At 37.8% G+C, this 25,349-nt stretch overlaps 1 protein-coding gene across 1 annotated transcript in view; it reads right to left on the bottom strand.

Annotated features, from left to right (window-relative positions):
- LOC137153562 (collagen alpha-2(V) chain) overlaps nucleotides 1–25,349 on the bottom strand; it is a 76,639-nt gene that overhangs the window by 37,182 nt on the left and 14,108 nt on the right. The window contains exons 7-19 of the mRNA XM_067549045.1: nucleotides 24,594–24,647; nucleotides 18,462–18,515; nucleotides 17,656–17,709; nucleotides 15,405–15,449; nucleotides 13,972–14,025; nucleotides 12,926–12,970; nucleotides 8,360–8,413; nucleotides 4,507–4,605; nucleotides 3,982–4,026; nucleotides 3,781–3,879; nucleotides 2,674–2,727; nucleotides 889–996; nucleotides 117–170 (exon numbers count right to left, since the gene is read on the bottom strand). Of these exons, the coding sequence (XP_067405146.1) occupies nucleotides 117–170; nucleotides 889–996; nucleotides 2,674–2,727; nucleotides 3,781–3,879; nucleotides 3,982–4,026; nucleotides 4,507–4,605; nucleotides 8,360–8,413; nucleotides 12,926–12,970; nucleotides 13,972–14,025; nucleotides 15,405–15,449; nucleotides 17,656–17,709; nucleotides 18,462–18,515; nucleotides 24,594–24,647 (819 nt within the window). The remainder of the gene's footprint in view (nucleotides 1–116; nucleotides 171–888; nucleotides 997–2,673; nucleotides 2,728–3,780; nucleotides 3,880–3,981; nucleotides 4,027–4,506; nucleotides 4,606–8,359; nucleotides 8,414–12,925; nucleotides 12,971–13,971; nucleotides 14,026–15,404; nucleotides 15,450–17,655; nucleotides 17,710–18,461; nucleotides 18,516–24,593; nucleotides 24,648–25,349) is intronic.

The following is a 25,349-nucleotide window of genomic DNA, read 5'->3' as shown; positions in this document are numbered from 1 at the left end:
TACAAACATTCAGCAGATCTGCTCACTTTGCACAGCAACCTCTCTTTTCAGTTAAATTCTTCTTTTGCATATATTTTTACGGCATGAAAGGGAGGAAAAGGGCCCAATCAGCTTACCTTTGGTCCAGGCAAGCCATCAGAACCTGGAAAACCACGATTACCAGGAGCACCCTATGCAAAAATATCATAAATCATTATTAATAATCTGATGTTCAATAGGGCTTTGGAGTTCAGTTTATTTCCTTATAAAATCTTTGTCCTCAAACTGGCTACTGTGTCTTTAAAATGCTCTTTTGTAGTGACAAATATCTAAGGGCTTTATTCCTATCTCCTCACTCATGTTGAGTAATACACCTTAGCTCTGTGAGTAACCCCACTGAAATCAATGACATTATTTCTGAAACAAGGTTCTAACTCAATAGAAAATCTATCAATCTGTCATATTTGCAAAGTGCCTATCACTGTGCTATCTAAACACAGAGTGCCCAAATGAGTGTGCTGAGCTCCAAAGTGATATTTAACATGCCAGGCTTCATTCTCCTCAACTAAAAAACCCAATACAGCAGTGGAGTAAATTACACTCAATCTGAGAAAGGCATAATGCTACATTTTCATATTCTCACCCTCACATGTCAACTTCTGAAAATAACCTACCATGTATTACAAAAGAGAGAATCCTATCACTTCAGAGAAATCAGGTCAATATACAAAATCACTATTGTAAGAAACAATGCTAAATCACAGTTGTCAATATAATATCATTAAAGAAAAGTTTGACTCTGCCCACCCCAAAACTTTAAGAGAGTTCACATTCAAATTCAGGTCAGATGAGATTTTCATTAGAGAAGCGCACCTCAAACTAATATAATTATTTTTCTGGCTTCCTTACCCGTTCTCCAACAGGGCCTGGCGGACCTACTGACCCTGGATCACCACGAGGGCCTCTTTTCCCTTCTTCACCCAAAGGGCCAATGGGACCCTGAGGACCATGTGGACCCTATTGAAAATATTTTCTTGTTTAGAGTAAAGCAAATTAGCCATTTTTAAGGCTCAGTCAAACATTCTTTCTTCCAATGTGAGCCATAAACATTTTCCCAATAAACAAAGAACAAAATTAGATAGTTAGATTTATTTTAAAAATCTCTTTTTGAATCAGTTATAAAATGCAATCATTCCCATTCAGATTTTCCTTTTTCAATGTTTATCAACTAGTATTTCAACATGAAGGGATGCATAAATGGAGGGTAATTCTGAAATTTGGCTCTACATTGTGTCTTGCAATCATTTGCTTGCTTATATAAGATCCAGCTATTTGTTATTGTGGTATTTATTAATCATTAGGCAAATAGCATTAAGGAAATCAGTATTTAATTATTTAAATCACTTGTGGATTCCACCACTGTACACTACACAATACTAAACTTAGGACAACATTTCTTCTGTCTGATTCACACTGCAGATCTCTTATCTGCAATGCATCTCTTTGGTGTAAATTCTGAACTGCTTCTGCACATGGAACCCTCATGCCATCTTCTCTGTAGAACTTTGCCTCAGTGACACAGAGGCTCTGAAATTGTCACTTTTTATTTTTGACAGATGGAATTGAGATTTACCAGCCCCATAGCTGACAGAAATTGTCAGGGCTTCTTTCTAGAAGGACATTTCTTCCAAACTACTCAAAAAAGTAGTAAGTCCAGCCAGTGTTCAAGAAATCATTTGTCAACACTGACAGTTTTGCTGACTACTATCCTCTCTATAATACGTTACTTGAGCAAGAATATTAAGAAGGTATTGCCAAATCAGCTACAAGTGATCCTGACTCTGCTAAAGCTAATCATCTTTTTATTCAGTCTTCCTTTTGGCTACGAGATAGTGCTGGCCATGCTGATGCATTGTCTTCTCATAGCTATGAACAGAGGCCAAACTTCCATGCTAACACTATCAGGTCTACCAGCATCTTTTGCTATGCTGATCAGAAGGTGCTGCTGACTCACCAATGGGACCTTGATGGGTGGACAGAGTTGAATTAAGCTAATTTTGCTCATTCCTTTTGGAGATGGCCCAGAGGTTTAAGGATGGACCGATGCCACTTGTCTTCCTGAGTTCTCATACGTGAAGTCCCATGGGGACTTATCAAATGCAACATTTATATTACAACTTTGGAATAGATTGTGAGATGCTGCGGTCTACATTGGTACCAACCTATGCTACGTTCAGTTCTGTTCAACATATTTTTAGTATCTTTCCTTTAAAAAGTATTTCTCATATGGGACCAAATCATCTTGTCAGAGCACAACCCTGTGTCCATGAACATCTGCGATCAGTGATTTCCTCACAAGACCAAGAAGTTGGAGCAGATCCATTCCATGCTTGTGAATGAAGCATTAGGGGATGCTGTAGTTTCCTGGTATGCTGTGGCCCCCTCAACCTTGAGTCCAGAGGGTAACTGGCTGGAGGATTAACCTAATCATGAATTCAAAGGACCCATCCTGCCACTTATTCACATTACAAATTGACGGGGCTGTTTCATGGCCATTACTTGCAGGTGAAAAGCAATAAATGAGAGGTAGTATTAGATATGTATCAGTGAATATAATATTGTGCTCCAGACAACAATGCATGCATCATTCTTTGTTTTAATTCTGATTTGATTACAAAAAATATAATGACTTACAGGTTCACCTTTGGGACCTGCTTCTCCTTTGAAACCTGGCACACCAGGGTCTCCCTGAAAACAAGTACATAAATACCATCCATTAGAGCAGCAAGTTGCACAAACCATTCAACCAGCCTTACCTGAGTTACCTATGTACAGCAGGTTCACATGAAAAATGTCACAGTGCTTCTGCTAATCTAGTATACAGATAGGTTTGTTCACAAACAGTACCTGATCCAGATGTCTTTAATCAGTCCTCATTCAGGCACAAAGTCTATTTACTTCAATAACACTTTTGCCTGAATAAAAACCTTAGAACTTGATCCAAGCACTGTAACTTCTTTTCCTGTCCAGTTTAATAACCACCTATAGCATGTTATGGCCAACAGCTGGCAAACAGAAGCCCAAAGAGTCAGTCCCATATACTGCAGATTTCTGACATTTTGTAAATGATTCTATTTATTATCTGTTTATGTAATTATATTCAGTGGGGTTAAAACTGTCTTATACCAAAATTACTCAGCTGATAATGCTGTGAAAGAGTATATGCTGAAGATTAAATGAACCAGATTGCTAATGGTTAATTTACAGAAGACTTCAGGGATAAAGGATTTTTATAAAAACATTAAGCATTTAAGCACAATTACTTTTGAATAATTTTGGTCTATGTTTGGCATCAGAAAATTACTCCCTTCTATGAAACTAGCTATAGTAACATTTTAGTACATTCATGATATTTTATGCTTATTGTATATGTCTGTTTCTATGTAATTACATATGCAAAATACTAATTAAGGCTCTGATTCTGTAGGTGACTCCAAGCAGGTAGGCACATGGGCCTGGGTGGAGACCCACTGAAGTCTACGGGTCTCCAGATATGCCCATGTGGAGACCTCTCTGTAGTCAATTTCAGGATTGGGGCCTAAGAAAGAAAATGCTGTATTTCAGAATACACAAAGAATTAATGAGAAACAAATCTTGGTATATTTACTCCTATTCAGCAGTCTGCTGATTTCATCTTATTGCTTGGAAATAAGAAGCCTCATTGAAAATCACTATATTAGCTTTCCTTAGTTACATCATTGCTAAATACTGTCTTTTCCATGGTGACAAGGAAATTATTACCACTTGGCCTCGGATGCCAGGAGGACCAGTACTGCCTTGCGGTCCTGGAGAACCAGATGGACCTGCTAAGCCTGGTGGACCAGAAGTACCAGGAGAGCCCTACAAAAGAGACAAGTGTGATAAGAGATGCAGCATTAAACATCGACATTAAAAATGGCATCCATAACCAAAATTCCTTATACAGTTGATTTGATTACTCACTGTTGGGCCTTTAGCACCAGGGGAACCGTCTGTTCCTACAGTCCCCTAAAAACAGCATATGAATCATTATAACAAATTCTAATGAGTGTATCAATGGAGGCATGAAAATATATTGTAAGACATATACTTGTGCCTCCTCTGAAGAGCAGATAATAAAGGCTAGTATGTAGACACTGCAAAAGCTCACCATTAGGCCCCAATTCTCCAAACATACATATTCTTACCTTTAAGCATGAAAGTCAATGGGACTATTTACTTGCTAAAAGTTAAGCTGGAGCATAAGTACTCAAAGGATGACAGTTTCTATCAGCATGTGTAACATTTAATTTGCAAATGTTTTTATTCATCTATCTAAAAGGCATTTGTAATAAAAACAATAGGAAGACATGAACAATGTCTTTCCTTTCTAAAGATACTTTGGTGGTGAATTTTCTGCTCACAATAGTACGGTATTGAGACCCCTGGCTTTGGGTAGAAAGTGTGCAGGCAGTCAGGGAACAAGCATCCAAAGTCTGATGAACTTACAGGAAGTCCTTGTGATCCTGCTGGACCGGATTGCCCTGTTTCACCCCTTTGTCCCTGAGGACCTTCTGGGCCACGTGCACCCGTTGGACCAGCTTCACCCTAATGTTTCACAAGAGAAAACAGTCACTCAGTTATGAATTTTTTTTTTTAAAGCAGCACATGATAATTAACAGGGAATAGTGCATTTCTTAGATAGCAATGGAACTCAAACATCCATATACTTCAATATTAGGAAAGGGTATTGCATATATAAGAACCTAATTCTGCCCTCAGTCTGTCAGAATTTATATCTTTGAAACTGAAACCACAATTTGCCCCATAGTCGATATGTATACAAAGCAACTTTCTTTCAGAAGAGAAACAGCATGACATCCAGTATAATTTATCCAAATCACCCTGTGAACAGAATTACTATGTAACAGAAGAAAGCACAGCAGAAAGAATCCCATACAAAAATGTTCATCGTAATGTCAGTATTGGTTGATTCAATAGCTTTTGTTTGCATTGTTTGCAGCTGAGACTTAAAACTTTATATAAATTAGAATTGATAAGAAGAAATGCCTCTTCTAGCAGTATAAATTAACCCATGGAGCTCACTGCTACAGGATTGTTTTGATACAAACACTAAGTATTAAAAAAGAATTAAACACTGTAATGTGGTAGGCTTGCCTATAGTCCAAAGTAGCCAAATGAATTATGCAGTAATGACCATTGTCTGAAAAAGACTGTGAGACTAGATGGATCTATGCTGGCATGGCAATTCACTCGGGTATGTCTTCAATTTTATCCTTACGTGGACTAATTGCCTTTTTGAACTGATGCTACACTAAAATTGTATCTTCAGGACTGAAGGCCAGATCCTCAGAGGGTGTAAATCTGCCTAGCTTTACTGACCTCGATGCAACTTTACCAATTTACACCACCTGAGAGTCCAAGCCTGAAAGTAGTTCCGCCATTAAAATATATCCCATTGCTTCTTCCCTTTTCAGCGCCTTCAAACATTTATTTAGATGCTTTGTTTTGTTTAGACATTGCTCTATTTTTTCTGCCATGCATTAAAATGTTTATAATTTAGTCTAATACATTATACAGATGGTTGTATTAGCCTTGTTTTCAGAGAATTGTTTTGTGAATGTTGCCAACTGTACAAACAACATATAACATCTGCTGAGCTTGGCTATCTAGCCAATAGAGAAATATGTTTAAATAATTTTCTACCACTTGTGGGAATTCAGCATATAGGAGAGGAGCAGTGTTGAGGGGGAAGGAGAGTGGGGATACTGCATGACCCTGGGTCCTCCTCAAACCAATGGCAGATATGCTCTGATAGCTGTGGGTAAATATTGTGCAGTTCCTTGAATGCCTTCAAAGCAAGCTCTCATATACAGTTCAGACAGTGATCCACTGGCTCAAGTCCCTTTTTCTGCTCAGCCATCAGTGCAAGTGCAGCTCAGCTTAGACCATAGGGGTTGTCTCCAACCCACATCTTGAGCAGCATGACAAGAACTAAGATGGGAAGAAAACAAATCCAGAAAAAGAGTTAAAAAAAGGATCTTAAAACAATGAAGAAAAACTCAGAAAAGAAGAAAAAGACATAGAAGAGGGGAAAGAGAAAAAAGCGAGAAGGGGAAGAGAAAAAGAAAGGAGGTCAGAAATTAACCAGAAAAAACCCCCAAGTGAGATGGTTGCAATTGTGTCAGATCAGAGCATGGAGTAAATTTCCACTGGAGCAGGAGATGACCCCTCCATCATCCTATGCAAAGGTTGTGAGGATGACTTCAACACAGAACCATCATGGCCTGCCAAAATATTTATTACAGTTTTAGTTTTACTACATTTCAGCTAGAATTTTTCTTATATGAATTATGGAGTTTCACATAGCTTTTTAGTTTCCATGACACAATGTTTTAGCACTTCATACAGGAGGATTTAAATGCCATTTGGTCAGTGTATATAAGGAATCAAATACCTTAACATCCTTTGAAATTACAATTTGAAAAGTTTAATAAAATATGGGGTATTCCTGCCCTTAAGGTGTTGTACTCCATTATTACTGTACTTTGCAATTAAGGAATAGATTTTCTTTTCACGTACAGGATTAATTTGTAGTGGTCAAAGTCATGAGACATCAAATGTTAAAGAGAATTTGTCATTGTAAGGTCCCATGCTTATTATCTCTCAATGACTTTCATATTAAATGTGCTCCCTTTCCATGTAAAAAGATGGGGGTGGAGGTTCTGACAGTGCTTCAAACTCAGCCTGGGATCTGAGAGTCAAGCTCTATTATTTCCGTCTTACTCTTATGCATTGTCACAAGCAATAAAAAAAATCTGCGGGCTGTATTCTTCTCTCAGTTATACCTGCAGAACTCCACTGTAAGAGAACATCTCAGCTATCCCCTTCACCCTATCCTTTCCACAAAAACTCACAAAAAGCAGATGGATCAGATTTGCTGAGGTAGGTTCTCAGATACATGTAGGGTCTCAGCGCCTCTTGAGCAATCATGACCTAGCTTTGTTTTTGGTCATGCAATTAGTCATACTCATTACTCGAGTTCTAAAGAGCTCTCTGAGGAGTCAGGAGTAAGGAAACTGAGTCTCCCATTCCCATTTAGGCTGAACTGGAGAAGGCGTACAGGGCCATTTGGTCTCTCCCCCTACTGCAGTGGCATTCAATTGTTGATTGTGTGCGTCACAATTTGCCATCAATTTGCCGGTGTCACAATCTACCTTCCAGTCTGCTTCTGAGGCAACACAACAACATGGTGCCCCTCGAGCAGGCTCGTAACAAACCCATGAGTTAGTCTGACATTACTAATTTTTCTCGTAAATATTCCTTTTACAAAGTTCATATGAAAAGAAAGAGAAAGTAGCAACTCCTTGGAACCTGGGTCACCAGCATATTTAAATTTCTAAATGTCACACTCACACCCACTGGCCGATTATAAATGACATGGAAAAGAGAACAAGCACAACTAGGATAAGAAGAGTAAAAGCAAAAATGAGGTTTAAAAAAGAACAACTAAATACTCTAAAATAAACGCTGATTTTTATTGTTAATGCTGTGATGATAATCTTAATATCTTTGTTAGCCAGCATTGGATACGTCATCCAAAACATAAGGATTACCAGAAAATCATCACTCTTAATAAATGGAAGTTTAGAAAAGTTTTAATCTGTTCCCATTCCTTGAGCCAAATCACCTCTTTTGTAGAGGTTTAAAGGATGTTTGGGGGGATGGGGTGGAAAGAGGGGGATAAGGCTAACCTTTTATGAGTGCACAACTGCTTTATGACCTCTTTTGTTTAGATCATTCCTTTGTTATTCTATGGCACAGTAACCCAGGTGCATTGCCAATTCACATTAAAACTGCTATTTCCTGCAGCTGTCTCAGTTTCCTGGGGGATGGATCTACAGATTCAACTCTGTCCAGTTAGTTGATTTCACAGCCTTATGATTTAACATAATATTCTAATTAAGAAGAGCTCTGTGGAAGCTCAAAAGCTTGTCTCTTTCACCAATTGAAGTTGATCCAAAAAGATATTGCCTCACCCAACTGGTCTCTGTAAGCGTTGCTTCAGCAGGAAACCCATTTTTCTCACTTTTTAAAAAAATTTTCTCCTATGACCATGGCTTTATTCTGTCAAAACCTAGTGCTTCATCACAGTTGCTGTTTCTAGCTTGTATCTCCAGGCGTTAATTAAGAGTGAAATTCACAGTCACCTATTAAGGACCTTCTTTTCATTGGTGAAGCTGAATTCCACATACTGAAGGAGGTCTCTTTTAACTGTAGGCATATGGAAATCAAATATGATCAAACAGACTAAAAAAAAATAAAAATTATCTTCTCCTACCTTTATACCAGGAGGACCCGGAAAACCAGGAGAACCAGTTATACCAAGTGGTCCCTACAGAAAACAAATAAAGTACATGAGGTGGTATTTCCACAATAAGTATCACAAAACTAGTAGCTTAACCACTGATGAAAGCCTATGGAAATGGAGTTTCTTAGTTTAAATGCAATGTCCAATCACAAAACATATTGCCGCAAAAGAAAGGCAAACTACTTCCATAAATATTGCAAACGTACATAGGTTTTATGAACTGAATACCACTTATAAATATAATGGTTTAATTAAGTACTTGTTTACTGATATTATCAATGTTACAGCTCTTGATTCATATGTCAACTTCCAAATACCAATCAAAACAGTTTTTAATTATAATCTTTTTAGAGTTTCAGTTTTCATTAAAAATATACTATTTCTTCTATTTTATGATCATGTTACTGTTGAAGGGTACTAAAAAAACCAAAATAATCATAAAGATTGACACTGATTTTCCACTTATACTTTCTATCTGTAAAATCTCTCCATACTGTGATATAGATGATGTATGAGACAGTATTACAAATAGCTAAACAAAACTTAGATAAATATACTAATAAAAGATTAAATCTATTTTGTATCAATGCACCTCCATCAGACATGTCAAATCAACAAAACTATTCAACCAGTGAAATTCAGATGTTCTTATATAACATTAATACAGCATTGTATCTTATTTATAGTACAATTTAGTAATAGGTTAGTAACTGTATCAAAATCTCTGTGAATCATGATACTCATAATCATTCAAACCACAAGACCTTTATGATCAATAACTCTAACAGTCCTGCATTCTCTATATAGGGAAAAACCCCAACAGAACTCATATTGTGCAGATTAGGCCCTATATTGCTCTTGATCTGTTCATGCAAATCCAAATGTTGCCAACAATTATCCTAATTAAGTTAACAGCACGAAAACACTGAGGCATATTAAGGGAGGCATATAGTCCAAAATAAGTAACATAATTGACACAATTGCATCCAAAAATAACAGGTAAATGCACTGGGGACATACAAGTTCCATGGATGTCAAGCATAATGTCGCTTCAACCAAGTGGTAGACTAATACTGCTTTTTTGTTGCTATGGTGCTGGGTGGGCTGAACAGATGTACTAAACACTCATCCTTCTATATATTAGTACTATGTACTAAACACTCATCCTTCTATAGCCTTTGGATAGTGGTGTGCAATGGTCCTAAATGTTGGAGGCCTAGTGCAATTTAAGTTGTCTGGCCATAGTTTTAAGGCTAGCATAGTTTAAGTTGCTTGCTTGACTATTTTGACCCAAGCAGCCTAACATTTTCCGGTTGGAAGAGACAAATAGAAAATACTGAGTAACCTTGCAGATGTCTCAGTTTCTGCATAGCATGGCACATAATAAGACGAAATACATAACATGTATGCTTGCAGCTGCACATAAATAACGGTAAGGGGAATAACAAGTTATCCTTAAACATCTGGGGCTACACTTTTCCACTGCTAAGGGGCATACTTTTTCACCACCCCTCCTATCACCAAATGTCATTTTAACAAGCCCAATTATCATGGTAAAAATAAAATGTAGTCCAGGGTAAAAACCCAATGTAGTTAATAAAATATGCAATAATTATTAAAAAGGTAATTAAGTAAAAACTATATATAAAAAGGTATAAAATGTCACCACTTAAACAAAGGGGCATGCTCCATCAACACCTAATTCCACAAAAGGTGCTGCCAGTCAAACCAAAAAATCCACTAACTCCCTGGCGGGGCCCCCAGAAAAACACCATTCCTATATACAGTCTTCTAAGCAACTGCTTAGCTCTCCAAGTTTAGTAAGTATAATACATTGTGGTTAATTTTAGGCTTTATATTAAACTAGTATATTTATATAAAACCTTGCACATTAAACCTTATTAATCTGCAAATCGGGCATACCATGCCTCACTGGTATCCACACTAATCACGAAGCGTCCAGTATCAACACTAAATATTCAGTGCAACTGTGTATTCCCAAATGATTCCCCTTTCATTGTCTTTTGCTGGCTTTGCACCCTCTTTGGGGAACATGACATATCCTGTGAAAGAATGTTTTATATAATGAAGCTTCTACTGACAAACTCAGTAAGAACAATCTGTTCCACAGACCATTAATTATGGAGAACGTTTCTTTCAGCAACCTTTTAGTGAATTACTAAAGCGCTGCTGTAACAGCTCATTTAATGTATTTATGAAAAAGCTACATCCCAATTTATTGGGTCATGAACACGGGGTCTGCCAAATCTCTCTCTCGTTTCAATGATAATGTTAGCATTACAACATATTTTTTTGTACTTACCCAATTCATCATATATTTGGATAGCACTTTCTCCAGAGAGATCATGTTTAGACATCATGTATCTCCCTGTGATGATTGTTAGTGAACGTACCAGACATATTAGCCAACTAGATGTCATGCCCAGTGTGTTGAGCTCATGTTGGAAGTCCACTGAAATATTTATGCTTCATCTAGAAGTTCAGGATGATTGTTTTGAGATCCAATTTTTTTCTGTTATAGAATTGTTTTAAAATATTGAAAAATCCTTTAAATCTTTTATTTTAAAGTACTGTAATAGTTGTGGCTACCCTTCTTTGAAGGATGCACCAGATCATTGAACTTGACAGCTATATACACTCTTAGCTTGAACTTTTCTCATCCTCAGTTATTGGTTAATGGAGTTTACAACAGTACAGTCTATTGTGCAACACATGGACAAATACTGTTTCCTCACTGCAGCATGTTGGGATTCCCTCCAAGACCTTTTCTACTCGGCACATCCAGAACACCTCATCCAGTTCTGGGAGAAAGTTTTATCCAGCCTCTTGAATTCAAAAACTTGGTTCGAATCAGACTCGTCACTGAGGTTTCTCTATGGCGTTTCATAAAGCTACACTTGAGATCAGGCTTAGGTGTAGGAGGCTGTGTTAGGATGCACCACAACTCCAACATACATAATCATGAATCAGCTTGTATACACACTCAAATGTAATACTATTGGCTACTATATTGTATCACACACTTTATTATTGGTCAACTAATTTTTGTAATCAATTCCTGTACAGATCTTGAACTGTCCATGAGCTGAAAAGTATGATAGCATGAAAAGCTGCAGCTGCAAGCTTATCACACATTACTCTTCTCACTATTTCTTAATCTACTAACTACATGTTATTTACAAGGCCACTTGTGCGTTTAGGCTTTGTCCATTGTTAACCTCAGTTTCCTTTCTTCTCTTCCTTGCTTCTTCTTGCATTGTTCATGCAAAGCCTCACACTATCATTAGTGAAGAAAGACTATGTACTTAAACAGTTAAATTTTTAACTTTGGACAAGTGTGCCTCATATTGAATGGACGATTCAGCATACAGGCACATCACATTTTTGTATCAATAGGCAATAACTTTAGCAGATGCTTTTAGCAAGTGACATTTGCAAGAAACCAAAAAGAATAAAGTATATTTCTGGTGGAAGTCTGTCATACATTAATAGTGAAAAAGTATAAATGAGTAAACAGTTCTAGAGGCCATGAAACTTCAGACATTTATGCATGTGCTCAACTTTACACATATGAGTAATACCACTGATTTCTGTGTATTCAGTTGGATTATTCACACGCATTAAGTTAAACATTTATGCATAAGTATTTGTAGGACTGGGACCAGAGTCACTTGTTATATGAAAATCCTTAATTTTAACTTAGTTTAAATATATTTAACCTTTTAATATATTTAAACTATTTCCTTTATCTGAAAACTTTTTACAATACACAAATGTGATCAAATGTAAACCTATTCTATGATACAAAACCTACTTGTAAATCATGTACTGAAAAGCATTATCATTTTAATTTTTATAACCTTCTATATAGAAAATGTGAGTGTTTTGTATTAAATCTCTCTCTCAAGCAGTCAGTTTATCAGCTTGTAATGCATTTGTGCATATGCTTCTGGTTCATCAGCTCAGTGTACGACCTTTTCTAAAAAAAAGGGCTATATATACTTATAAGTTTTGAAAATATATAGTCTTTATGGATTCCAGGTAGCAAATTCACATCTTTCTGTTAATAATGAAATTCATTTATTTCTTACTGACAATGGGTATAACTTCCTTTGACATCTTTATTTGAAAAGAAAGACAACTTCTTATTAATTATTCTTTATTAGAATACATATTTCTAAAATGCTTAACCTCTTTGCATCTAGGTTCCATTGCATTAATGTAGCAGTACATCAGTTCCCTGCGGGAAGATGAACAAAGCACCAGACTTCTACCCCACAGATTAAAATCACTTACTTGAGAGGAAGCAAAATCTTGGTGGTTTATTTTCCAGAGCACACAGCTCCACGGTTGTGATTAATAATTTAATGACTGTATCGGGAATCATGCATCGATATTCAGGATTTGCCTCCAGTTATCAGACTAACAAATGGCAACAGTTACTCATGCTTCTGGTGAAAGAATGTCTGGAGGCAAAGGAAAACCACAACACTGGGAACAAGGAAAAGAACTTACCAATGGCCCAGGCTTCCCAGGCATACCATGTGAACCACGTCCACCCTAAATATGAAGATAGATAAGACAGTACATTTATAGGAATTGAATTCTTATTAAACTCTGGCTTTGAATATAGTAATTGTGAAAGGAGTCAATTTACAACTGTCTTTAAATTATACCAGTCCATAAATCCATCCCAGAATGGACATGGAGAAGTTTTAGTGTGAAATCACAGCCCATTGAAGTCAATGGGACTTTTGCTAGTGATTTCAATGGGGCCAGGAGTTCACTTTTGTTATTGTGGGGAATAGCAGACACTAAACTCACAAATGTCATGAGTAGATATGTGAAAATGTTTTTTTAAAAATATAAAACCACAGGAATGAAATGTTTGCATTTCTTCTCAGAGATGGTACCATATCATGAAATACTTATGAAAGTTACTTTTTTTATTGAAAAATAGGATCATTTTTAGTGAGACCATTTTTTCTATTTCGAACTTAAAGAAGGTTACTTTTGAAATTTTCATTTTAAGGGTTTTTTTTCAGATGCAAATTAATTCACATCAGAAACATACACGATTTCAAATTTTGCAAGTTTTTGTGAAAATGCCTTTTTCACGGAAATTTTACAGACAAAAAAATGTAATCACAAATCTGTGTCACAAAGCTAATGAAAATTGTGAACATATCTGTCAGTTTTGTACAGCTCCGCTCATAGGAACCCCATGCATCCAGTTTATTCTTGGCACCTTTGTTAATAAAAGTGTAGCAATTAATGTCTGAAACTTACAGATGTTATTGCTTTTTAAAATTTAAATTAAGGCTGTTATCCTGCAAATCTCTAATTAGTCCTTGCAGTAGCCTTAGACTACAAAGGGACAATTTGTGAGGGTAAATGTGAGCATGAGAGTGAGTAAATTACTCGTGAGTAAATTTTTGCAAGATCAAAACTTGAAAGAAGAAATACAACTATAATTTAGTTTTAAAAGGACCTAAGATAAACAACACGTAAAGCACAGCAGTAGGACTAACAGACAGCAGCAAAACCTCAAATTCACTTACAGGAGCTCCTTGTGGTCCAATTCGCCCTCTTTCTCCTGACATTCCTCTAGGACCCTGTGGAAAGAGAATAGAAAAATGCTTTAATTGAATACTCATTGTGTGAGGATAATGAAAAGTGGAATGTAGAATTCACCTGTTTCTTCCCCCTCCCCCCCCCCCCCCGCCAAATAACCATGGTGTAGAACATTTTTTAGTTTTCTTTCAAACCTCTCTGATTTTTCCTTTTTCTTTCAATAAAAACTTTTCACTGCACTCCTACCCCAGAACTTATAGAGTAATGGAGTCTGATCTGACAGGCCTTACTCAAGAGGAATCCCATTGAGTTCAGTCTTGCTCTCACTGACGAAATTTGGAGTCCACATATTTCAATGAGAGCATGATTAGGCTCAGTGTTTTTAATGAGAATAGAAGCATGAATAAAAACTACCCATGTGACTAAGGATTACAGGATCAGACCAATGTTTTGGGGTTTTTTTGCAAATGAATACCCTGGTCCATAGTGCCCATAAAGTAGAAGTAAATTTATGTCCTTGGTCAGCCTCACAAGTTTTGCCCCAGGGATTTGAACTGCTCTGTAATTTCTCTTTTCCATTTTTAGCTGTATTTCAAAATTCAACCCTGCAAAAAGTAAATTCCCTACATACTCATTGAGGGTCAATAACTCAATCTAATTTCTTATGGCTGATTCACTAACTAAGATCCATTTCAGGGATATTACACTCCTCATGACACAGGATAATGTATCAAAACCAGATGGCTTTATCTCCTACCCCACAGGTGCCTGTGTCTGTATAATTACTGCTGGATGCCACTAATGCTTATAGTTTTACAGATGCCCTAAATACCAGCTAAGTAAAAACATTCTGAGATTGCTGGAAAGAAAAGACTCCTCACCCCATACATTTATTCTACACACAAACTCAAAAATCCTCTGTAGTTTTCTTAGCTAATATTTTTCTAGCTGAAAGAATTTCAATTATTGACTCAAAGAGACCTAGTTTGGGATCTTCATTATATTAAAACCTCTTCATATAAAGAATCAGAATGGGTCTAAAGGGGTGTAGAGGGCTTACTCACGCTAAACCACAATGGGAAAGAGGTCATACCAAAACCTAGATTTGTGTTAATTTCTTGACTTACTGCAATTACTGAAAGTACTTACATGGCCTCAGTGAGTTCTGGGGAACAACAGAACACAATGGGCCAGGTTCTCTGTTGGTACAAATCTAGCCTGGCTCCATTGACTACAATGAAGTTCCACCCATTTACAACAGCAGAGAATTTATCCCTAAAATACTTAGACATGGTTTTCAACAAAACTTAACTCATGAATGCATTCCAGGCTTCTTATAAGGGATCAGTGTTTGCAGTCTCACAGCCACACATTAAGCAGAACAGAAAATACAATTGCAAACATTGCAAATGATACTCACTAGAGGGCCTGTTAGACCCATTTGGCCAGTTGGGCCAGCTTCACCCTAGAGATGCAAATGAAAGCAGAAAAATCATGTTAAAGGAAAATGAAACTCCATCTCCTATCTCCACCACTTACATTTAATTTAGATATTAGGGACAAATTGGCATAGCAATGTATGGGAAGTTACACAAATCAGTCCCATTGCTGATGGGAAGAGCCACGTTTATGAGTTCCCACTGAAGCAAAATAAGCTCATCCCTATGAGATATGCTGAGTCAGACACAAGTTTCCAAATGCATGCCTGACCCACCAATTTGCTACAATGCTGATGATTTATTACTGAGCACTGTCAGTGTGCTTGACAGCTAGAGAACCAGACAGTGGTCAGTTTTTGCGTTGCCAAGGATGGGGTGGGTGGCGAAATGCAAGAAGACCAGGGCTGACTACAGCAGCAGTGGCTATCAGCAAGAATCACATCCTCCTCCCTAGTGCAGGGAGAGCAATCTCATCTACAGGATGCATGGCTAAAATGCCAACTGACATTTGTGCCCTATCTACGCTAGTGCTTCTACTGTTGCTACCAATGGCAGAACTAAATGGTGGGAAATTTTAGCAAAAATGTTTTGGTTTGAAAAAGACAAACCAATCAGCAGTGCTTTGATTTAATAAGTGATGATTCATAAAAAGGCTCAACACATTCAATTTTTTAAATTGTTTTTTATTCTGGAAAGTAAAGAAAATCAGTTCTTCTATATCCACTTAATCTACATGTTTTTTTCATCCAGGTAACAGTTCCAAACCATCTGCAGTTTCTACCTTCTGCAGGCTAAAATAGCTCCAACACCATTTTGTAGGCCATTATGAATAGGGCTGAAAAAATATGTTAAAGGTCTCTGGCACCCTTTTGAAAAGTGGCTTTAACACAACTGATCTCAATCCATGCTAGCTGGCTAAACTGTGTTAAAACTACTTTAAAATAAATCCGCTTCCAGATGACCTGCAAATGGGAAGAAGCAGGCCAGGGCCTATTTTGCACATAAAGAACTTTTCTGTTTGGTGCTTTTACACTATAGATAGCTAGGAAGCATTCCATTTTTATCAGTCAATGTCGGTAAAGTAGAGAGAGACTACATACAATAATGACTGAAATCGACATTTACCGACAACGCTGAAACTGAAGAAAATATTTTCATTGATAATAATCGACATCTTCAGACAGGCAAAGTAAGAAAAATGTTGCTTGAGAACTTATTAGAGCTGGGCTTAAGGATATTTTCTTTGTAAATTTTGACATGAGATGTTGACAATTCGTGTTTTAATGGTTACAAACCTTCAACCTTTTGAATCTCAATGGCTACTGTCATTAAATAATTATTGTCTTACACCCCCATAATTTCCCTCACTTCTGAAAATTTTAATGGATAAAAATGTAAAAAGCCATAATTTCATGCAACTGCAAACATTTAAATTGCTACCAATTGAAAAAAAATGGTTTAAAATAAACATTGATATTATCTGTTGAAATGATTTTTTAAAAATTAATTCTGCCAAGCCTAATTATCGATGCAGGGCCTGTCTGAGGTCCTAAAATAGTGTAAAGTGGATGCACAAAGCATCTGTGTACCACAGGAATTGTCTCCGTGCCAGCTTCACATGAGCCACTGAGGAGTGCAAAAGTGGCCTGACAGCTAGTTAGAAGAGAATTAATGGAATCTAGTTTAACATGGATCCATTGGCCCCAACACTTGGAAATGACACAGATAATCCATGGCCATTATGGTAACCCACAGACTGCAGACCCAAGTTGGAGGTGAGGATTTCATCTCCCCAGCCCAACTACACCCCTCCTGCATAAAGTCCAAATTGTTGAGCTTTAGGCAATGGAAGTGGACTGCATGTATAGAGAAATTTCATGCAGTTCTGCTCAGGAACAGTGACATACTCATGCAAGTAGTATCCCCAAAAACAGACCAATCACATCAATGGAGCTATTTAATGAGTAAATAAGTAATCAGAGAAGTTGGTGACCAGCAGAGAAAGCAACGTTTTTTGTTTTAAAGATCTATTATCGTCAGCTGTTTTTAGCATTAGAGAAAGAATGATTAATCAACGTTCTTCCAAAGGTTTTATTCTTTGGGCTTTAGAATCCTTCTGGATGAAAGATATTGACACATATAAACATGAATCATGAGATCACTTCAAGAGTTAAACACTACAACTCTTTTGAAAGCCAGATTGAAAGACAAATTTCACAATGAAAATATTACCTTAGATCCAGTTGCTCCAACTTCACCTTTAGGACCCTCAAGTCCTTTGTGTCCCTGGAATGAGAAATAGAAAAATATTAAGAAATATATACAAACAATTATTTGTAATATTTATTATTAAAATAATATTTTATTAAAGTATTATCATCAGGGTGGATCTGAGCTGGGGAGAAAAAGAAAGAATAAACACAAGAAAACAGATGGGAAAACAGTTTTAAAATACTTTTCAAATGAAATAACTGTTTGTGTGAGATACGTTTCCTTGGGTTTATTCCATCTGGGAATGAGAGACTTGCAAATATATATATAAAGAACCTAAAAACTACAAGGAAAAAGCTCTGAGCCCAGTAACCCTATTTATTTCTCCCTGTAACCCTGTTTATTACTCTCTGAAGTGGAAACCTGGCCACAAACCTTGCTAATTCATAACTGTTCTTTTTCATAAACATGTTCAACTCTAGAGTTCCCCTTCCTAGTGCCAGATCTGCCAGCAAGATGGGAGAACAGTTAGCCAAAAGTCAGTTTTGTCCCCTCCCGAGTTTAATACAGAATTTGCTCACTTTTTTTCTTCCCATTAGCCTGAGACATTTGAAACTAGATTGGACAAAACACTAGAGATCAATCTGCACTTAAAGGAGGGTGGACTAGGTTTTCTGATAGCTCTTTTTAATCTCTAACTCTCATGATGGTGCCATAACTTATAGGACTATATAGGTCAAATACGCTACAGGCATCCAATAGGCGGATTGCTAATAAACTACAACTGTTGTGATACATTATTTGTAAGACAGATGGTTAATACTCACCCTATGGCCCTTTAGACCTGGAAGACCTGGAGCACCAGGAAAGCCTCGAGATCCCTAAAACAGAGAAACACAACACAGATAAAGTGACCTAGACCTGAAGAGTTCAATACTCTCCTTACACATCTGAGTAGATACACTTACTGTTAGTGCAGCTAAGACAGGTAAGGGAACAAGGAACGAAGTCCTATAGCCTCAGTACACTTAATTGACACATACCTAATACACCTTCACCTTGGGAATACAGCATTGCAAGACACACAGTATGTAACACAGTATGTAACACAGTATGTAACAATGAGGCGGAATGTTCCTTTTCATGATCACCATAATGTCCTGCAGAAATTTAGAGGTCTCCTAGTAAATAGCATTAAGGGTTTCCCATTGACTTTAATAGGCTTCGGATGAAGCCCTAAATCCATAACAGAAGTAACACAATAAAAATCAACAGTAGAGTTAGGTTTTTAAATGTAAGGAAAAGGGACCCTGACAAGTTAAGTGAGATCAGAAGACAGCTAAAATTTAAATTAAAATAAAATCAATGGCCAAATTTTAAGCTCTTTCTCACACTGTGATATGTTGAATCACAAATACCACTGATGCAGCCTAATAAGCAAGCTGTTTCTAAAACTTAGCAACTATTTGAAAGCTACTTGGGGTACTTTTATCTGCACAGGAAAATGAGGCAACAAACACAGAATTTTTTTTTTTTTGAAAGAAAAGGCCTAAATAATGCCTAGTAAGACAGGGAGCTAGACCCAGATAGTATAGTGTGTACCGTGTCGCCATATTGTTCACGTGTTTAAAGCTTGGAATACCTTCTGCTCTTGGGCCTCAGTTCAGAAAATTACATAAGCATGTCTAACTAATTACTCAGTCACACCACAAACATGCTGAAAGTTAGGCCTATGCTTTTAAGTACCTTGCTGAATCAGACTTGAACATTATCCCAGGCTGTGATCCTTTCAAAGATTACACTTTCTGCTTCTACAGCACAGTTTCCTCCCAAATGCAGATAGTTAATTAAAGGTGTCATTGCAGTCCAGGTCTATGTACTGCAATCAGGACTCAAAATGCGTACAGAGAAGAGCATTTAACAAGGGAAACTGAGATGCAGAAGGACCAAAGGGGTGAATCCCTATACTCCTTACTTGGATTGAGTGTAAAATTAGATTGAGATCTCCTTCAACACAAACCAGCTGGGATCAAGTGGGGCAGGGAAGCCCATTTTTGGATACCTGTGATTTCCACCACCATAAATAAAATGACACTTCCATTTCCTCTTCATTGACTGGAATCGCTGTTGAACTGCGAACTACACAGTGGTTCACAAATTGCTAAAATGAACTATTTAATACAAGGAATAGCATTTTCTTCCATCTTTTTAATAGTGCCATATTATGTCACAGAGTTTGTAACTGTCATGTAACAACATATACCGCAATCCAAACTGAAAAACTAATAACCCCAGTTCTACTTTATGTCTGAGTTGCACGAGTGGACAGGACTGGCATCAGAGAGCTGCCTGCATGTCCCTGATCCACAGCTATTCTCCCCCAGTGGAAGTTAGAGCAGCAGCGGAGCTACTCTAACTTACGTTGGCATAAGCTCTGTAGCAGACCTTTCAGCAGATAGGGGATCAGGCTCATGGATCCCCTGCTGCCCAACACACCTTCCCGTCCTCAACCTGCCACCAGCATGCGCACCACTCCCACTTAAGCTGGAGATGGAAGGGGCGTCTCGCCAACTTTACTTCAGCCAAAGATGGGAATCTCTAGCTGGTTATGGTCCCTTGTGAGCTTAGTGAACCAAAGTAATCAGCTCAATGAATGCCATAGGTCAGACATGCAACATATCACAAAGCCATCATCCTAAAATAAATATTTTCCCCATCATTTATTTTATTAAATAGCTGGTTTAATTACTAGTAGCTTTTTTTTTTTTAAAGACAAAATACAGGAACAACAAATAACATAGAAAAGGAGACAAATTTTATAGTCCATCAAAGCTGATTAGAGATATCCATAAAAATGAGCAGCAGTGATAAGTAAGGATCAAATTCTGATACCCTTACTTGCACTGAGAGTATCTTACTGTCAAGTAGCACTGAAGTCGGTGGCACTACCTAAGCTGTAAATTATTATTCAGTAAGGATACCAGAATCTAGCCTATTCTGAAGAAAATATGTTGATCACCTTCTAGCTAGAATTTATCAAAAAGAGTATAATTTAGACATAAGAAAAATAAAAACTATAAAATTTATTATAAACATCTTGAATCACTATTCACATTTAGGGAGCAAAAATATATTTCAGCTGTGAACATTAGAATATGGTCCTGACTTCTGGTTATTATTAGTATTAAGTGGAGATTTGAGTTATCATAGCCAAATATACGATTGATCTTCAAATAAACAGAATCTAATGGGCAAGAATAATGGGCAAGAGAGACCAAGAGAAGAGCATTCAGATGATAAAGAAATTAATTTTCTGCACTGAATGCATATGACTGCACTAAATGGAAATACTTTGAAAGAATTTCACAGGAAAGGATGCTCTTAGCCCCAAGTACCAAAGTCTTCAGCTGTATGCATATTTCAATTATACAAGGTGGACATTGTGCCATCCCATCAATTTAATCAGTACAGTTTTCAGGAACAGAGTATAAGCATTTCTGCAAATGACCACACTGCACATTAAGTGTGTAGGGGGTGAGGGATCATTGTCTGGCTTTCTGGAGGACGGTATATACTTCTTTAAGGGATCGAAAGGGGCACGGAATGAGTTTGCAGCAGCCACAGAGCAAGTCAGCGTGGGGACACTGACCCATCTTTCCGCAGGTGAGCGGAAGAGAGGGGAGGTTATAGAGGTACATACTGGACAGGAAAAGCCCTCTTTTACCTGGACTAGGTGAAAGAAACCCAGTAGTGAGGCGTCTTTCTATGGTTATAGTCGTTAGAAGGCATCTGTGTGCAAATGGGAAAACCAATTCACATACAGTATTCCCCAGTTCCTCATCCTTCCTCTCTGCAAGTATATGCACACCTGCTACACTGGATTTATCACATGCTAAGGGAAAGATGATCTTGGAAGCCCTTGGCTAAAACACTGGCAGGACATCACTGCTCTTAATCCACCCAGGCACTCCCTACTGGACAATGCACTCCACATTTTCTCAGGCTGAGAGCACATCTAGATGTGACCTCTTCATGCTCCTAACTGACCTTTTTATCACAGGCTTTAAGGAGAAATTTTCAACAGTTTAAATCACTCTAAATGTATATGAAAATGCAAAGGTGTCCCATTAAGCGGAACAGCTTGACGGAAGCATAACATCCGTGCTCCATGGTTTGCATTAGTGTATTAGTTTCTGAGGGTATGTCTCCACTGCAGTTGGGAGCAAGCCTCCCAGATCAGGCAGACAGTCTTGTGCTAGTTAGGCTTGAGTTAATGCACTAAAAACACTACTGAGGACATTGCATCTGAGGCCACACGAACCCCGGGGTCTGTGCTCAGGTGGCTAGCCTGAGGCTAAGGCTACACTGACAGAGGCAAATTCGCCTCCGTCAGATTGATTTTTCTGGATTGACTGAGTGGTCAGTGAAGACCCGCTCAGTCGATCCAGAAATCGACGCACTAAGTCCAGCTACACAAGTAGCGTAGTGCTGCATCGACGGGAACAGCGCAGCGGAGTGCAGTGAAGACGGTGCTCAGAAGAGAAGCTTAGCAGTCGACGGGAGTTAAGCAAGTTTTTTGCGTACTTTGCTGGGGATAGACCTTGGTTGCTGTGTAGGGTGTCCCTGAGCTGGAACCTGGAGTAGAGGGCGGGCCCGGAGTCCCCTGCCAGCCACTGTGAAGCAGAAATCTGAGACTGCTGGAAGCAGGAATCTTGATACACTCCCCTCTCAGAAAGGGAAATCACAATAGTGACATGGCCCAAGGGCTGTTGTGAAGAGGACGCTAAGGTTCCTGAAAGCAAGAGAGGAGCTGCAGAGAAAGAGCGGGAAAGAGCTAATCCCCAGAATCGCCAAGAGTGATGCCGTCCAGCAGTGAGTAGAGCAACCCATCACAAGGAGTAAAATCTGAACCACCAACTAGTACTTTCTTCAGCATTTGCACTATCTATTTAGGAGCCCTTTAACTCATCAACTATGTGCCCTTGGAAACTTGGGGGCTGATCCTGGAAGGTGTCTCCTAGGGGCATTGAGCACCAAATATTTCCATCAACTTCAGTGTGAGTTGCAAGTGCTCTGCACCCCCAGGAGCTGCTCAGCACCCCCATGCAGGATGGAAACTCTGGTGCACAAGCCACAGCTTTAGTTGAAGCCACTTTTGTAGCACTCATCTGAGCTCTGGGAAGGAATTCTATCCTGTTGCCTGTGCGGAGGTAAAAGTATGCATGAAATTTCACATTAAATCTACTGTCACTTCATTTCAAGCAATTTTGTGCCTGTGAAGCACAGCTTTCCTATAACAGTTTTGTAAAATATATTGTGCATATTGAAAATATATGGAAATGTAAGTCTGTATGTGTTTGTGATGCCAACCCTTCTCTTCTCAGACTACATATTTCAAGTTCACAATTTTGCTTTATTTCATGAGCAGAACTGATATAATGGCCTTGGAAAAACTAAGGCCCTAAACCTAAAAACACTTATGCACATACTTAACATTAAGTATATGCGTAGTCCCACTCAAGTCAAAGGGGCGTGCTTGCATGCCCATGTGTTTGAAGGAGCAGAGCCTGAAACTATGAGTAGCCCAGAAATTGAAAATTCTGTGAATTTCTTAAAGCAATTCACTTCCCAGTTAGAACACAGCAGAAAAGTTTTGCCAAAGGAACGTATGGAAGTCTGCTATCAGCAACTCTAGCTACCAAATGACCCTGATGTTTCTCAAAGGAATGTTCACTAGCAAAACCAAATCTAAACTAACAAGCTTTGGAATTCTCAATAGCTGTTCAGTGTATAGAGCAGTACTCACTTAATTCTTTTGTGTTTTGTTTAAACAGGGTTCATGGGGAGGGCCCTAAAAAACCAACATCTCCTCTGAGAAGCTGGGTAAAAATGCCTTTGCTGACAAGTATGTGAAGCACACACAGCCAGTCAAGGAACTGAAAGAAATACCATGGGAGTAGGACAAATCATGCAACTTCCTTCATGTGAACAAACCTGTTTGTAACCTTAAATGCATTCCAACAAAGCTATCTCAAAATTATCAGACAACCAGATGATGCAAATTATTTTAAAACACTTCCTATTTGCAAACGTATCTCAAACTCAGCAGTTCAGGGTGATGCTGAGTACTCCTAACTTTCAAGTAGAAAATGTCATACAGCTTTTTTTCCCTTGTCACTCTTGGCAGCCTTTGGACATGAATGCAGCATGGAGGAGAATTTAGCCCTAGCAGCAGATTTTATATATGGGAACAAAGACAAAAACTGGTTTTGAACAAGAATAACTTTTAAACTGGCAAGCAAATGGATTGCTAACATGCACCCAATTAACCCTGACTTTACACCTTGAGTTGTTTTTTACACCAGTGCAAAGGGGTGATCATTCTGATCTGGCACCACTTTACACCCACTCACTTTGCATTGGTGTAAAGGACAACGCCTGTTGCTGGGAAATGGCAAATCATGCTTGATGGATCGTATTCAACAATGGTGTAAGTTCATTGCTGTCAAGGATGAATTTTACCATACACAAGCAGATGAAAATGTTATTGGCTGCATGTGATGATATTCTGCATCCATGACATCATTCTTGCACAAACATCCTGGCACAGGTGTTATACATTTATATTTTTTACATTTAATTTAGTGTTCTCTAAGATGATGACCATGTATAAGAAAATATGTCTATAAGAAAGTATACTGGCACCTATCTTACATTTGGTCTCCATTGAAGTTGTTTAGAAACATTGTGGGCCTGTAAAAGAACCATCAGGGACAACACCGATTGTCTTGGATTAAGATATAGCACTGTATTAGTTCATTAAAGGAAACTGACTACAAGTGTATTGAAACAGTAACTGTCACAACTTTGCACCACTTTGCTAAAAATGAAAAATTAATATATTTATTAAACATAATAAACAGTATGTCTTGCTAAATTGTAAATAATCATGGTCTTACTGGAGATCCTGGGAATCCAGTCTCGCCTGATTGTCCTGATCTACCAGACTCACCCTAAAAAAAAGTGAAGATATAAGAAAGTCAAGAATAAGTTACAATGTTATCTTTTTGTCTAAACTTCATATCCTCATTCAACAAATCACCTGCATCAGTTTTCTTTCCAGTATTATAAATTAACTATACTTTTGTTCTATTATATGTATTTAACTGTGCTGACTCCAGTAATAAACTTGATTGCTACATTTTTTAATATAACAAGATTATTGCAAAAACTCTGGAGGACTGGGTTTAAAGTGAATCTAAAGTGTATTTCAATGTCACTAGATGGCGCTGCAGAATAGTTTTGCTGTGGATTAGTAAAAATGTAACCTTTTGTAATAACTTAATTTTGTTTGTGATCTAAAAATGTTGTGTGGTAATATTAACCTACAATGGTTTGGGGCTATAGCTTGTTATCTTTCCTAGTCTCTGTGCAGAAATTTGAATAATTAAGCATGACTCAATGAAAGCATTTTCTGTGCAATCTGAAGATGAAAGAAACCTGATACGAATTGAGTATGTGAACTTTAAAGATGATTGTTTACAGTTAATCTGAGCCACCAACTACGCAAAATGAATTTGCATGAATTAGTTTGCATGAATTAGTTATAAACAATTCAGGGATCTAGACTTAAATAAGTTAAAAGGATCCAGGAAAAGGAAAATTCTAGACACAGGTAGGATGACATGATACATTATAAAGGAAACGAATGAAAC

The sequence above is a fragment of the Emydura macquarii genome, unplaced genomic scaffold (assembly GCF_026122565.2).
Source record: "Emydura macquarii macquarii isolate MOO-44397 ecotype Brisbane River unplaced genomic scaffold, CSIRO-AGI_Emac_v2 contig_1253, whole genome shotgun sequence".
Taxonomy (NCBI): domain Eukaryota; kingdom Metazoa; phylum Chordata; order Testudines; family Chelidae; genus Emydura; species Emydura macquarii.
Note: the sequence above shows the minus strand (reverse complement) of the source record. Positions and strands in the feature narration are given on the sequence as shown.